Here is a 12,908-nt window from a genome sequence, read left to right on the forward strand (position 1 = left end):
GGTCGGTGATCCGGTCCAGAGCTGCTCAACAGTCATGTTCTTTAAACTTTCCAAAATTTTCAGGGCTTCTTTAAGCTCACGGAAGCCACGTGGCGGAGTCTCTTTACTGGGTTTCTCTTCAGGTGCAACTCCACCTCCACCTGAGCAAGCAAAAATAATAAAAATAATTGCTACAATGTGTTCACTGTTCCCTAACCAATGAGCAGAGGATATCTACAGTTGATAAAATTCTGTATTTAGTGTTGTCTGTCTTTGATGTTGCAGAGATGTCCATGGGCATCACTAGTAGGGGGAAAGGTGGGAACAGAGTACATGGGGCCCAGAGCTTCCCTTCAATTTCTACCGAGGCCGCAGTTTTAATGCAATAAACTTCACAGGTGACCAGAAAACCTAACAATGCCATTGATGATGTAATCACATCTCTAAGAAAATATAAATTATACTTTTATATACACATGTAGAATATATTTAGTTTCATGTAAAAAATATATATATCTTTTTTAATATAAAAATATAAGAAAATATAAATTATACTTTTATATACACATGTAGAATATATTTAGTTTCATGTAAAAAATATATATATCTTTTTTAATATAAAAATATAAGAAAATATAAATTATACTTTTATATACACATGTAGAATATATTTAGTTTCATGTAAAAAATATATATATCTTTTTTAATATAAAAATATAAGAAAATATAAATTATACTTTTATATACACATGTAGAATATATTTAGTTTCATGTAAAAAAAAATATATGTTTTCTAATATAAAAATATTATATAATTTAATATAAAAATTAAGTGATTTAGTTTTAGTTATTAGAAAAAATACACCTGATGCGAATTAAGCTAAAAAATTTACAAAAAAAAAAAAATTTGTAGATTTCGGGGGAACTCTGTGCAGTATTCTGGTGGTGCACAATAACTACTGGTAAATTTGACAAACATTTATACTCTTTACAGTCTGGAGTCTCACTTAAAATGGATACTCTGTGAGGTCTATATTGCTGGGCAATTCTGGACGTTTGGCATCTATCCATTTTGTTTCTTTTGTAATGTGAATGTGATGTGTTTAATGTCAATGCACCAAAGAGAACATTTTATCCGATACTTAATTCTGCAATATAACTGTAAGAGAATTCAATACCTCCAGGAAGTTCAGGAGTGGGGACAGCTCCTGGTGAGTCTGTAGTCGTGGAGGCATGCACGCCATGGGTTTTGCCATCAGCAGTGGCACCTGTAATGGGGGAGGAGTCTGGGATGGTTTCCCCAGCACCTGGTTCCTCTTCCACTTGCCCATTATCTGTCTCCCAGCTATCACTCTCATCTTCCCATTCTTCAGATGAGGCACCACTACTGCTGCCCTCTGCAGAGTCATAATATGTTTCTTCAATCTCAGACTCGACATTATACAAGTGCTGAGAGAGAAAGAATAAATAAGTGTTAGTTCTAAGGTCTATAGGTGGATGTGTGCTTTTACAGTAGCAAGATCATTACATCAGTTTGAGTAAACTGGTGCATACCTGTGGCAGGACAATTGTCTTAGAATTATCAGCCCACACAACCTCCACTTTACTGCTCAGATCCACCCTGCACACTTGGCCAACAGATCTCTACATTACAGTTGAGGCAAAAGGAGAATGAAAACCAAAGAACACAAAAATTGCAAATAACAAGGTAGAACTATCTAACTACCTTTAGAGGCACCAAGACATATTGTCCACATAAAAAATTGCACTTAAATAAAATTTACTATGAGATTCAGAGATATCAAACTCTAGGCAAAACTCACAGAGGAGTCAGGAGTTACATTTTAAACTACATAATCAGAGTCACTTCATATAAACACACACTGACAATGTGGTAAGCCAGGAAATGTTCTCTTAAATTTTCCTAAATGCAAAACTATTTTTGTACCTCATTTTCACAGTCCTCTGTGTCAGAGTTGCCAATCCTTATGACAATATCCGTTGTGTGGAAATGGAAATCTGGATGATCAGCAATGTCATAAACACTAACGTCCTCCTCTTCCCCAATCACCTACATATACAAGATTATTTGTTAAATAATATGAAAACAGACAATCCCAAACACCTCTTAACGCTAAAAACAAAAATACCTCAACATCGTCGCCTGCAGCATTAAGTTTGACCCACTTGACTACACAGGTTCTGGCCTTATGGTCACCTGACTGAATCACTCCATAGATGCCTGGATCCTGAAAAGCCTGGGCTGCAGGAACCACAATCAAAGTTTATTTCAAGTGAGTAAAAAGCAATCACTTGTTGTGACTAAAAGATCTAATTGCCAAGTCAATTGTAAACAACCTAATAAGGACTGCTCCACTAAGGAGCATGTTTTTTTGCGTGTTTCATCCCAATAAGGGCATGAAACATGCAAATCAAAAGCCATATTGAAAATTGCACAATTGCGTTAAAAAAAAAGAGAACATACATCGTTTGTCTACAACGTAGTCCCCAGGGCAGAACTCATGGTTGTCCAGGTGCTGGATAGGGATCAGGTCATTGGAGCGGATCCCTGTCTCTAATCTACCATCCTTCCACATTACATCTGCAGAGGTTACAGTGGAGACAACCTCAACTGCCACCCTATGCACAAACAGACAAACCATTTGAGAGTCTATTTAATTGCTGTCTTATTTCATTTGACAGAAATATGATATGAAATATTCTGAACCTTTAGATGGGTCTTATCATAATATCTGATCATCTTATTTTTTATGGTCTTTAACAGTTAACAGGTATATGATGTCTTTAATATTACTATTAAAAATGGAGTGTCATTTGTGGTATTTTCTTAATATGATGCAAATTTGCCTCTCCCAGTGAGCTGGAAAGAAAATGACAGATACTACAAATGCATATCAAGAACATTTTCAAAAGGACAAGGAGATATAACATCACACGTCTCCTGAGTCATTCTCCATACTATGAAAGACAGGTGAATCCATATAGAGCTTAGCAAGGTTTCATTATATCGTCCCTAGTCTCACTGCATACACATCAAAATGTTAATTGCATCGACAACAAAACGACATGCTCAATACAGGCTGGGGATCGTAACAATTTTGGAGAGATCCTAATTTTAAGAATTTGGGTTGTAATCCAAGTTAATGATTTGATTAATCATGCTTAACTGCACATTATAACTGTACATTTATTAGTAAATTTATTACCAAAAGTAAATGGCCTGCAGTTCAGGGAGTGAGTTTTAGATAGCTCGCCTGTGACTCATTTTGACGAATTCATTAAAAAGACATGGTTCATACAAGTCATATGTAGTGCAAACTGGACTTTTTTCCCCATTTTACTATTGCAAGCTTAGACTTACTCTCTCTTCACATTAATTTACTTTCAGATTATTTTACTACAGTGTTCTACTCAAAATGTTGAAAGAACAGACATTTTATACACGTCTCCTGCATGAGCAGCATGGTTGTGTTGGGTGTTCACACTGGCAATGTCTCTTCTATGCAACAGATTTGCATCTCATAAATGTTTCCTTTAATAATGACAATAAAATACAGAATGGTTTTGGGAGGGGGTGATATTTAAAACACGATAGTAAATAACTTACCTAGAACCCCAATCTAGTGCTAGCTGCTTCAATTGTCTGCATTCAGCATTCAAATGTTATTCAATGTTTTCCCTTGTTTTTTCTAATCTCCTGATGCATTAGTTTTTTGCACATAGCAGAGTTCAGAATGGGTTATTTGTAATGTTTGTGGTGCCACACCTATTTATCCTTTTACTGCTTTGTCTGGGAACCCTTTTAAAGGTGCAACACCACATGGCTCACACTACTAGTGTAATTTGTTAATATGGGCATCGGAAAAAAAAATAACACACTACTCATGCCCTGCTCATGCAGTATGTGTGAAACAGGCCATATAACCCTAACCAGAATCGAAGGTCATTAAAATCTATTATTTAGAATTGTTTGTCAATTTGCAACCATATTAATCAATTCTGTGAGATGTTTATATACATTTACATTTAGTCATTTAGCAGACGCTTTTATCCAAAGCGACTAACAAATGAGGACAATGGAAGCAATCAAAATCAACAAGAGAGCAATGATATGCAAGTGCTATAACAAGTCTCAGTTAGCTTAACGCAGTACACGTAGCAAGGTTTTTTTTTTATTATATAATAAATAAAAAGAAAATAGCTTAGAATAGAAAAAGAATAGAGCAAGCTTTTTTTCTTTTTTTAAAGAAAACAAGCAGTTAGTAAATGAATATAGTGCAAGTCTAAAAGGGGCAATTTTTTTTTTTAAAGAATAGTATTAGATTTGAGAGTGATAGAGTTAGAGGGTCAAATAAAGATGGAAGAAAAAAGAATAGAGCAAGCTTTTTTTCTTTTTTTAAAGAAAACAAGCAGTTAGTAAATGAATATAGGGCAAGTCTAAAAGGGGCAATTTTTTTTTTTTAAAGAATAGTATTAGATTTGAGAGTGATAGAGTTAGAGGGTCAAATAAAGATGGAAGAAATGTTTTTTTAGCCGATTCTTGAAGATGGCTAAGGACTCAGCTGCTCTGATTGAGTTAGGCAGGTCATTCCACCAGGAATATTATATAATATCATGGGTAATTCTGCAGGTATTGCACTATGATACACAACACAGCTGGTTTAGATTTAAATTTCGAACTCAGAAATCAATGAAACATTTGTTTGTGGATTCTTTCACCTGTCTCCTGGTTTAAACTCGCGTGAAAACTTAGTTCTCTTCTTCTTGTGCTTTCTCTTTAGGTTGCGTATAGAGAGGGGGATGCTCTTTTTTCGGGTTGGGCCACTCTGCAGTGAGGCTGTTGAGCTGGCAGAGGAAGTGACAGAACTGGTATCATCTGTATCATCCCCTGGCTCCTCATCTGACTCTTGTTCCCCCAAATGGGCACATTGTCCCTGAAGAACATCCAGTGGCTCTTTTCCCTCCTCTAGAGCATCCTGGCATGGAACAGCACCATTGTTGGGGTAGCATGGAACAGAATTATCATCAGGACAGTCCTGTTCCTGCACTGATCTCTTTTCACCTGGAGAATAAGACATGGTTCAAAAAATTTGACAATTTCTTAGCATTTAAAATGGTAAACATAGACTGAAATATCCAAAAAGTCGCATAATCAGATACCTATTCAAACAGCACAGTGAAGCAACAGTTATGTGGACCATGCTGACTATTGACAATTCAGCTCAGTTTGTGGTTAACACGATAATGACAAGTGCAGTACCTTCCGTGCCATCCATTTTCTCTGTTGAATTGTTACTCTGCGTGTCTGCATTTTCTGTAATTTTCTTTCCCACTTCCTTTTTAAACATTCTTTTTAACTGAAAATGAACAAATAATAATGATCAAAATGCAAGAAAAACACAATTTCTTTCCATTTAGAAAACTAGTTAGTTTTGACTAACACCAGGTTAGTCATATTTCAACTAACTGATTAAACTATTCGCATGTTTCAATTAAATAGAAATTGTTTCAAGTTTTCAAGTAATAATTCAAGATGGATATGCAGTCCATAAAAAGATAAATTACAAGCAATAACATAACAGAACAAAGATACAAATGAAGTAAACAGTGTAGGGATGTTCATTTTAACCGTTTAACAGACGGTAAGAATTTTGACCGATTAATACAATCAGTTAAACGGTTTACTTCTAATTTAATTCAATTCTAATTAAAAATAATCTTGTCAGTTAACGAGCGTCGGTTAGGAAAAATAACCGAAATGAACATCCCTAAAACTGTTTAAAATTTTCAACCGCATCACTTACTGAAGAAACCTTCATCAGAAAAAAGCTTTATAAATTTACAACAAAGTAAACATTAATACAGATTCAGTGTTGACATTCAGTTTAACAGAAAATTAATTTTACTGTTCTTCTGTTCATGTTTGATTGTAGAGGCCTTAATTAAAGCTACTTAAGTTGTTCAACTAGCAATAGTATTCTCATTTTCTTGTCCATACTCTTTTTAGATTAATATTAAAAATGAATAATAATAAAATAAAAGAGCTGTAGATCTATTAGTCTGCATTTACACTGCAAGCTCTAAACCACAGAAAAACAGGTACTCTTTACTACCAATACTGTAAGTATCAACTTCTCTGTGCAGCGGTATTGATACTTTAGACATCTATGTCTTCTAACAACAAAAAATGTGTTTTTCAAAAAAACAAATCAGATATGGCCAAATCAAGTGTACCTTTCGAACAACAGGGTCCTCAGGATGAGGAGATGCCCCCTCTGGCCCCTCACAGGTGATCCGTGTAGTTTCACTCTTGGCAGGAAACACATACAAGGCTCTCTCTCCAAGCTGCCTTTGAGTATGATCAAAGTAGCCAAGTCGCTTCACCCTGAACATAAGTGAAAATCAAGAGAAAACTAATCATTTGATTGTAACATGAATGAGTTAACCTAGAGAAATAAGCAACAACTTGTCTGAGTGCTGTCTATTAGATTAAGTAAATTATACTTTAAAGCACTCAGTTTCCTGTGCACTTGAGCATTGAGGTGTGCTACAAAAAGGGTTGTCAAATCAGGGCTTGAAAAATTTCGAAATCCCTGGTAGCCCTTCGGGCAGGCATTCTTCAGATTTTGGTAGCCCAAAATGAATTTAATTAGCCCAAATAAAAAAACATTGGCTGAACTTTCTCTGCAGACAAACCAGCATGATCAAAAACTTCCATGATTGTATTTTTCTTCAAATAACGAGTCAAGAGAGCAGGGGTGCAACGGATCACAAAACTCACAGTACGGATCATATTAAGGATTTTAAGTCACAGATCGGATAATTTTCCAGATGAGCAAAATGGTTCTTTATTATTCAAAGAACACTTATTATTTAAAGAAAACTTCAAGTACTTCTTTGATACCACAGCAAAAACTAGGTGCCAATTTATGTTTCTGCCAGTGGGTGGCCAACCTGCATAACACCCAACCCCCTCACCCCATGTTAATAAAGTTAACATTAGCCAGCCTTGTATCATGTTTATCATTTATCATAGCTGTTGAAACCAGAGATTCACATCAGAGTCCATTCAGCATGCTTCTGTTTTTTAAATAAAACCAAATAATCCACACATAAGATGAAATCAACAAATGCCCAAGTATATTGGATGAAGCCCATGTACATTAACTATAGATGTTTACTGTACATAGAGATTTTCATGGAGGAAATGAACAAATATCCTGCTCATTATATTCCTACTGCCATATAAAACTCCATGTGATCGCCTAAATATGAGCTACTGATAATGAAATCTGCCCAAACACAAGTTTTATACAGGCCCATTTTTATACACAAAAAGCACTCCCTTTATAATCACTAAAAAGCTGCAACCCCTCTTTAGTTTATCACAGTCTTACAAAGTTTTGTTATAATGAGAGGATTCACAAGCATAACTCAGCACTGAACAAAAACATGAATATGCACTGGATAGTTTGCACCCACGGATCGGCACCTATTAACATAACTGATAAAAGTCAAACATTTGTAAAGACAAGTGAACCATCAGTAATAAAATAAGAACAAATAAACAAATTACAAGCACAGATAAATAAAATAGAACCAAGTTACAAATAAAATAAGATATAAGATATATTAAATATAGATTAATCTTTGTTAAAGTTGTGTTTTGTTGCTTTGATTACCATTAAGGACAATGACAGCAGCAGGTATTTACAGTGGGTATAGAAAAAAATCACCCAGCTTTAAGAGGGGGTGATCCTTTTTCCAACTCAGTGATTCTGGTTTTTTATTATTTTCTGACATGTTGGTGTCATATCTTTCACTTGGATGTTATAATTTGCCGTCTTCGTTTCTATGGAGGGCCAAATTACTCAAAATTAAATCATTAAAGCTGCAGTCCGTAAGTTTTGCCTCTTTGTCGCCATCTCTGTTTGAAAACCTGGAATTGCAGCTGTGTGCGGAATTATCTAGCTTGCGGGGGTCGGCACGGCTCCAGCACGGATGAATCTAATGTTCTGAAGCGTATATGTGGCAGTTAGTCACCGCACCGGTGTGGATATTTACTGTACTTCGCAATCACAGATTAGCCTACATCTTGGAATATGACGCAAATAAGCATATTCACCGTATATTGCCATCTGAACAAGTAAGTAACAAGTCTGCCACATTTGTTCTGACCAACTGAGGAAAAAAGCATTACCATAAATCTTGATACCAATGGTGATTAAATCTAAAGATTGGTTAGCTCATATCACATCAAACCGTTCAAATTATTATTATTGTTATAATAATATATATATTATTCTCAAATGATTAATGTTAACAACATCAGCATTGGTGACTATGACTATAGTTTTACTTGTTCTATTTTTTATTATCTGTGTTTTTTTGTTCTGTCACTGTCATTCTGTTACACTGTGGATGCTTCTGTCACGAAAACAAATTCCTCGTATGTGTAAACATACCTGGCAATAAAGCTCATTCTGATTCTGATTCTGATTCTAGTAGCCGGGACAATTTCTTTATGTTTACAGATGTGACGTAATGATGCAGTGCCATGCTCGAGTTTCCCGTGAAAACCTACCCGTACCACTCAAATTAGAAAACATTATTATAAGCTAACCGTTGTGAATCGGGCTAAAGTAAGGCGATAGTTTTGAACACTGGCTGGTTATGTACTTGCTCAAATATTGATTTCGGATCATTTTTAACCAAAAAAAGTTACGGACTGCAGCTTTAAATGAATAGTTTACCCAAAAATGGAAATTTGCTGAATATTATTTACTCATCAGTTCATCCAAGGTGTAGATGAGTTTATTTCTTCATCTGATTTGGATAAATCCAACTGTGTATCATCTGCAGTGAATGGGTGCCGTCAGAATGAGAGTCCAAACAGCTGATAAAAACTGATTCTAGTAGCCGGGACAATTTCTTTATGTTTACAGATGTGACGTAATGATGCAGTGCCATGCTCGAGTTTCCCGTGAAAACCTACCCGTACCACTCAAATTAGAAAACATTATTATAAGCTAACCGTTGTGAATCGGGCTAAAGTAAGGCGATAGTTTTGAACACTGGCTGGTTATGTACTTGCTCAAGTATTGATTTTGGATCATTTTTAACCAAAAAAAGTTACAGACTGCAGCTTTAAATAAATGTTGAAATATATAAATAAATCAATAGATGTATAATTAAATAATTAAATGCATTAAAAAAAAATTTTATTCATTTATTTATTTACTCCACATTTCATTTTCAGGGTTACGGTTGTCGGCATGTCACTCAACAATAGTGGGCGTCAACTGGATTTCTTTGGTCTTTCTAGTTTAGGCGCCTTTTTCTTGTTTTCGCATCATGAGCTATGGCCACATGAGTCAATAAAATAAACACTACAGAGCATTCATTAGACACTACAGAGAAATGGATAACTCCGCATCCAGAACATTACAGAAAAAAGTATATTGTATTGAGTAAACAATTTAGCAATTCTGTAAAAAAGTATAGTAATTGAAACTGAGTAAGGTGAATATATTGTATAGGCCTACTGTATGTACTGCAAGAATAGTGCGGAATATTGAATAGTACTGAATTTTTGTATATATTCAGCACTTGGATACTGCAAAAATACTGCAGTCCAACTACAAAGGCCAAAAAGGTCAAATAAAACTCTAAATAAATAGCATGTTAGAGTACACTCAAATACTGTAAGTTGTAAAATCAGGGTCAATGAGAGATTCATTCTGTCTCAGCATCATGTCTTTGTGCTTGAGTCCGGCCTGAGGACTTTGTCCACATAACAAGTAATGCTGTCTTTTTTGCTAGACAAAGAGAAAAAACCCTCTAGTCTGACAGATCAATCCTTGATAACACTCTCTAAGCCTTACTCTTTCTCTCCTCATCCTCTTCCTCCTCATCCTCCACTTCTTACATGTACTCTTCCTCCTCTCCTTCTCAGATTGTTTCAATCTGTTGTTCGTATCATCATTCAGTCACCTGTGCACTCTGAACTGGCTCATATTTTGTACAGTTGGTTTGATCACATCATTAGAAACAAGTGTGAACAATTTTGAATCGTTGTGTGTAAACGATGATAACTGTGCTTTAGTTGTATTCAGTGTGATAAGTGTTTAAGTGAATGAGAATGTGTTTAGAGTTTTGCAAAAAGAGTGCATGAGATTTGCAAATAGGGCCTAACTGCCTGAATGTGTTTAATGTTTAGCAGAAAGAGTGCTGTATTTGACAAATTGGTTTAAGCTAGTGAGAATTTGGTTCAGAGATTGCGGTTTAGTGTTTTAGCAATTCAGAAAAACTGTAATAAATCTTAGGCTACTATTTACAGACAAGCAGAATAGCCCAGAATATTAAATAAGTTAATGTGCTAAATTGCACGTGAGTAGTTATAACATAGACTTTGTGTCAGATTGATGATTTATGACCTGATTTATGACCCCCTGTCAGCGTTGTATGACAGGTTGTCATATGTCAAATGTGTACATGGTCAGATTTATGACCATATGACCCCTCTGTCACCCTGACTGCCATGTCACCGGGGTCCTGTCACCCCTGACTGACATGACAGTGGGGTGTGTAAATCAAAAAGATCAAACAGGATGTTAGATCTGACTTTTGATGTATTTATGACTGGATTTATGATGGTTTTTATCTCTCACCTGTGCCATGGGGTTTTATGGCATTCCTTCCTGACCTGTTGCTCACTTCCAGTCTGGAGGTGTTTGGGTTCTTCCTGATTGTGGAAAAAATGGCTAAGCAAAGGGTGTGTATTGTCACCTTGACAGGATCAATGTTTTGTTTGATCAGTACGGTATATGTTAATGCTAGACACCAACAGTGTGGCTACCGACCCGTCTACATCCACCTCTGAATAAGGAGGTTGTCTGGACACGTGTCTCCCATGTTTGTGTTTTAGGTCAACACCTTTGGTGGATTGGTATCTAGACACCAGAGCCCAAAGCTTCTCCCCTATCGGTTTCCTACCGTGATGTAGTCGGTGTCCGATATAATGTTTTAATATGATTGTTAATGGGAATGTGCTTTGTTTGGGGGTTGAAAGAGATTCCAAACACGTGTCCCTGTCAAACCCCTAAACGGTTCAGTTCTGCTTGATCTATAGGCTAAATGTTGATAGCCAAGACATCACTGTTTTAATTGTTTGCAACAATACTGAAACAATTTGACAATACGAATGTACAAAATATTTCTCATGCCAATAGACACCTCATGCAAAAAAAAAAAAACGAAAACTGAAACACAGAATTAAAGAATTCACCAAGACCATATTTCTATATGCATCTGAAAAATATGTTATGTCCGGGCATGTTCTTTCTACGTCATCTGTATGCGTGTATGCTAACACCTCTGTAGGATCAGAACAACCTAATCTGTAGGTTGAATAGATAAACTTATGAGAAGGAGTCTTAAGTTAAAAATTATTCAACTTCCCTGCCCACCGTCCCTATCTATTTCCTTCTAACAGTAGGCGCGTTTCCATTACCCTTCAAATTGCGCAAATTGAAATTGCAAATTGACAGTGGATGCGAGTATCCTCTATGTGCTTGTGTTAATGGCTTTACAACATCCACTTCATATTATGTGCACAGAATCATGCTTTAGTTCAGTTCAGTTCATTTTATTTATAAAGCGCAATAAAACAACAATGTTTTTAGGTGAAGACATCTCTTTGTCATCATAATAGGAATAAATGAAAATTAAGAAATCAAGTTAGTTTTTCTCTTTGAGATATTTCTTTTAGTGCAACTTCGTGTCTGTTCACAAAGTGCGATCACATAAAGCATCAACACAAAAATTAAGTCTAGCTGTTTTACCCTTAAAACTATTACAACTGAAAACATATTCTTTAAAGTTTGAGCATGTTAAAAGTTTCTACGCTCTTGTAAAGAGTATAGATACATTTCATCCATAACCTTTCGTGTATTCAAGAGACCAAATCACTAAGAAAGAGAGTCAAGCAAGAAAATAAATGTTTATAATGCATATAGAATTCAGAAAATCTGTTTCATAAACAATTGTGAAAGTTTTTTTAAATGCGGATTTGTAAATGATATTTTTATTACTCCACTAGATTTAGTCATCTTGTTCAGATAGCAGATGACACAATTCACATTTCGTTTGTTTGGCTGTATTTGTTTTAAGACTCCTCCGCAAGTTCATGCTAATCCTTGCATGGGATAGCGAGCATGACGAGCACATACCTATTCATTTAAGGACATTTTTAAACATTTGACTGAACTTTTTATTATTTTGACAAACCTCCATTTCAAATTATTTCTTAAAGGTGTTTTTGAGGTGTTTATCCACAGAATCTTTTTCAACACAACGACATTAAACATTAAAGAATGTTATCAGTTACTATCGCCATTTTCTTTGACTCAAATAAAGCATCATCTCTGGTGTATGTAAGCATCTACAATGGGTGCATGTGCTAAACATCTTTTGTTTCTCCATTTCTGTCATATTTGTTAGATGTAATGCAAACACATTTGAGAACTATGATGTTCCACACTTTGTAAAGGTTATAGAAAAAAAATCTAACAATCTTTACATAGGAATTATCTTTGCACATAACAAATTGACTAAAAATCATTGAATTACGAAATGCAGAAGTGTGTACGGGATTTGGCTATCTAAAAAAAATAGATAGCCAAAGTAGATTATCTCAGTAATGAAATCTCAGCTCACTTGCATTTTCTGGCTAACAGCTGAAATGTGGACTGATGCTAAACTGATTTTTCAGCCCTTTAGGTTTGGTGAAATATATGTTATAAAATTCAAAACGATAAACTATATCAAATGTTCTTAAAAATATAAACGTGAGACATGACAACTTTGTAAACACTTAACAACTAATATTTAAGCTAAATACATGTTTA

At 35.3% G+C, this 12,908-nt stretch overlaps 1 protein-coding gene across 1 annotated transcript in view; it reads right to left on the minus strand.

Moving 5' to 3' along the window:
- The window catches only part of ube2o (ubiquitin-conjugating enzyme E2O), a 73,879-nt gene that overhangs the window by 13,411 nt on the left and 47,560 nt on the right, over window positions 1-12,908 (minus strand). Inside the window, exons 8-15 of the mRNA XM_016521637.1 lie at window positions 6,235-6,385; window positions 5,261-5,357; window positions 4,720-5,062; window positions 2,465-2,619; window positions 2,130-2,242; window positions 1,928-2,050; window positions 1,534-1,623; window positions 1,158-1,428 (exon numbers count right to left, since the gene is read on the minus strand). Coding sequence (XP_016377123.1) covers window positions 1,158-1,428; window positions 1,534-1,623; window positions 1,928-2,050; window positions 2,130-2,242; window positions 2,465-2,619; window positions 4,720-5,062; window positions 5,261-5,357; window positions 6,235-6,385 — 1,343 coding nt within the window. The remainder of the gene's footprint in view (window positions 1-1,157; window positions 1,429-1,533; window positions 1,624-1,927; window positions 2,051-2,129; window positions 2,243-2,464; window positions 2,620-4,719; window positions 5,063-5,260; window positions 5,358-6,234; window positions 6,386-12,908) is intronic.

Source organism: Sinocyclocheilus rhinocerous, unplaced genomic scaffold (assembly GCF_001515625.1).
Source record: "Sinocyclocheilus rhinocerous isolate Xijiao unplaced genomic scaffold, SAMN03320098_v1.1 scaffold3526, whole genome shotgun sequence".
NCBI lineage: Eukaryota > Metazoa > Chordata > Actinopteri > Cypriniformes > Cyprinidae > Sinocyclocheilus > Sinocyclocheilus rhinocerous.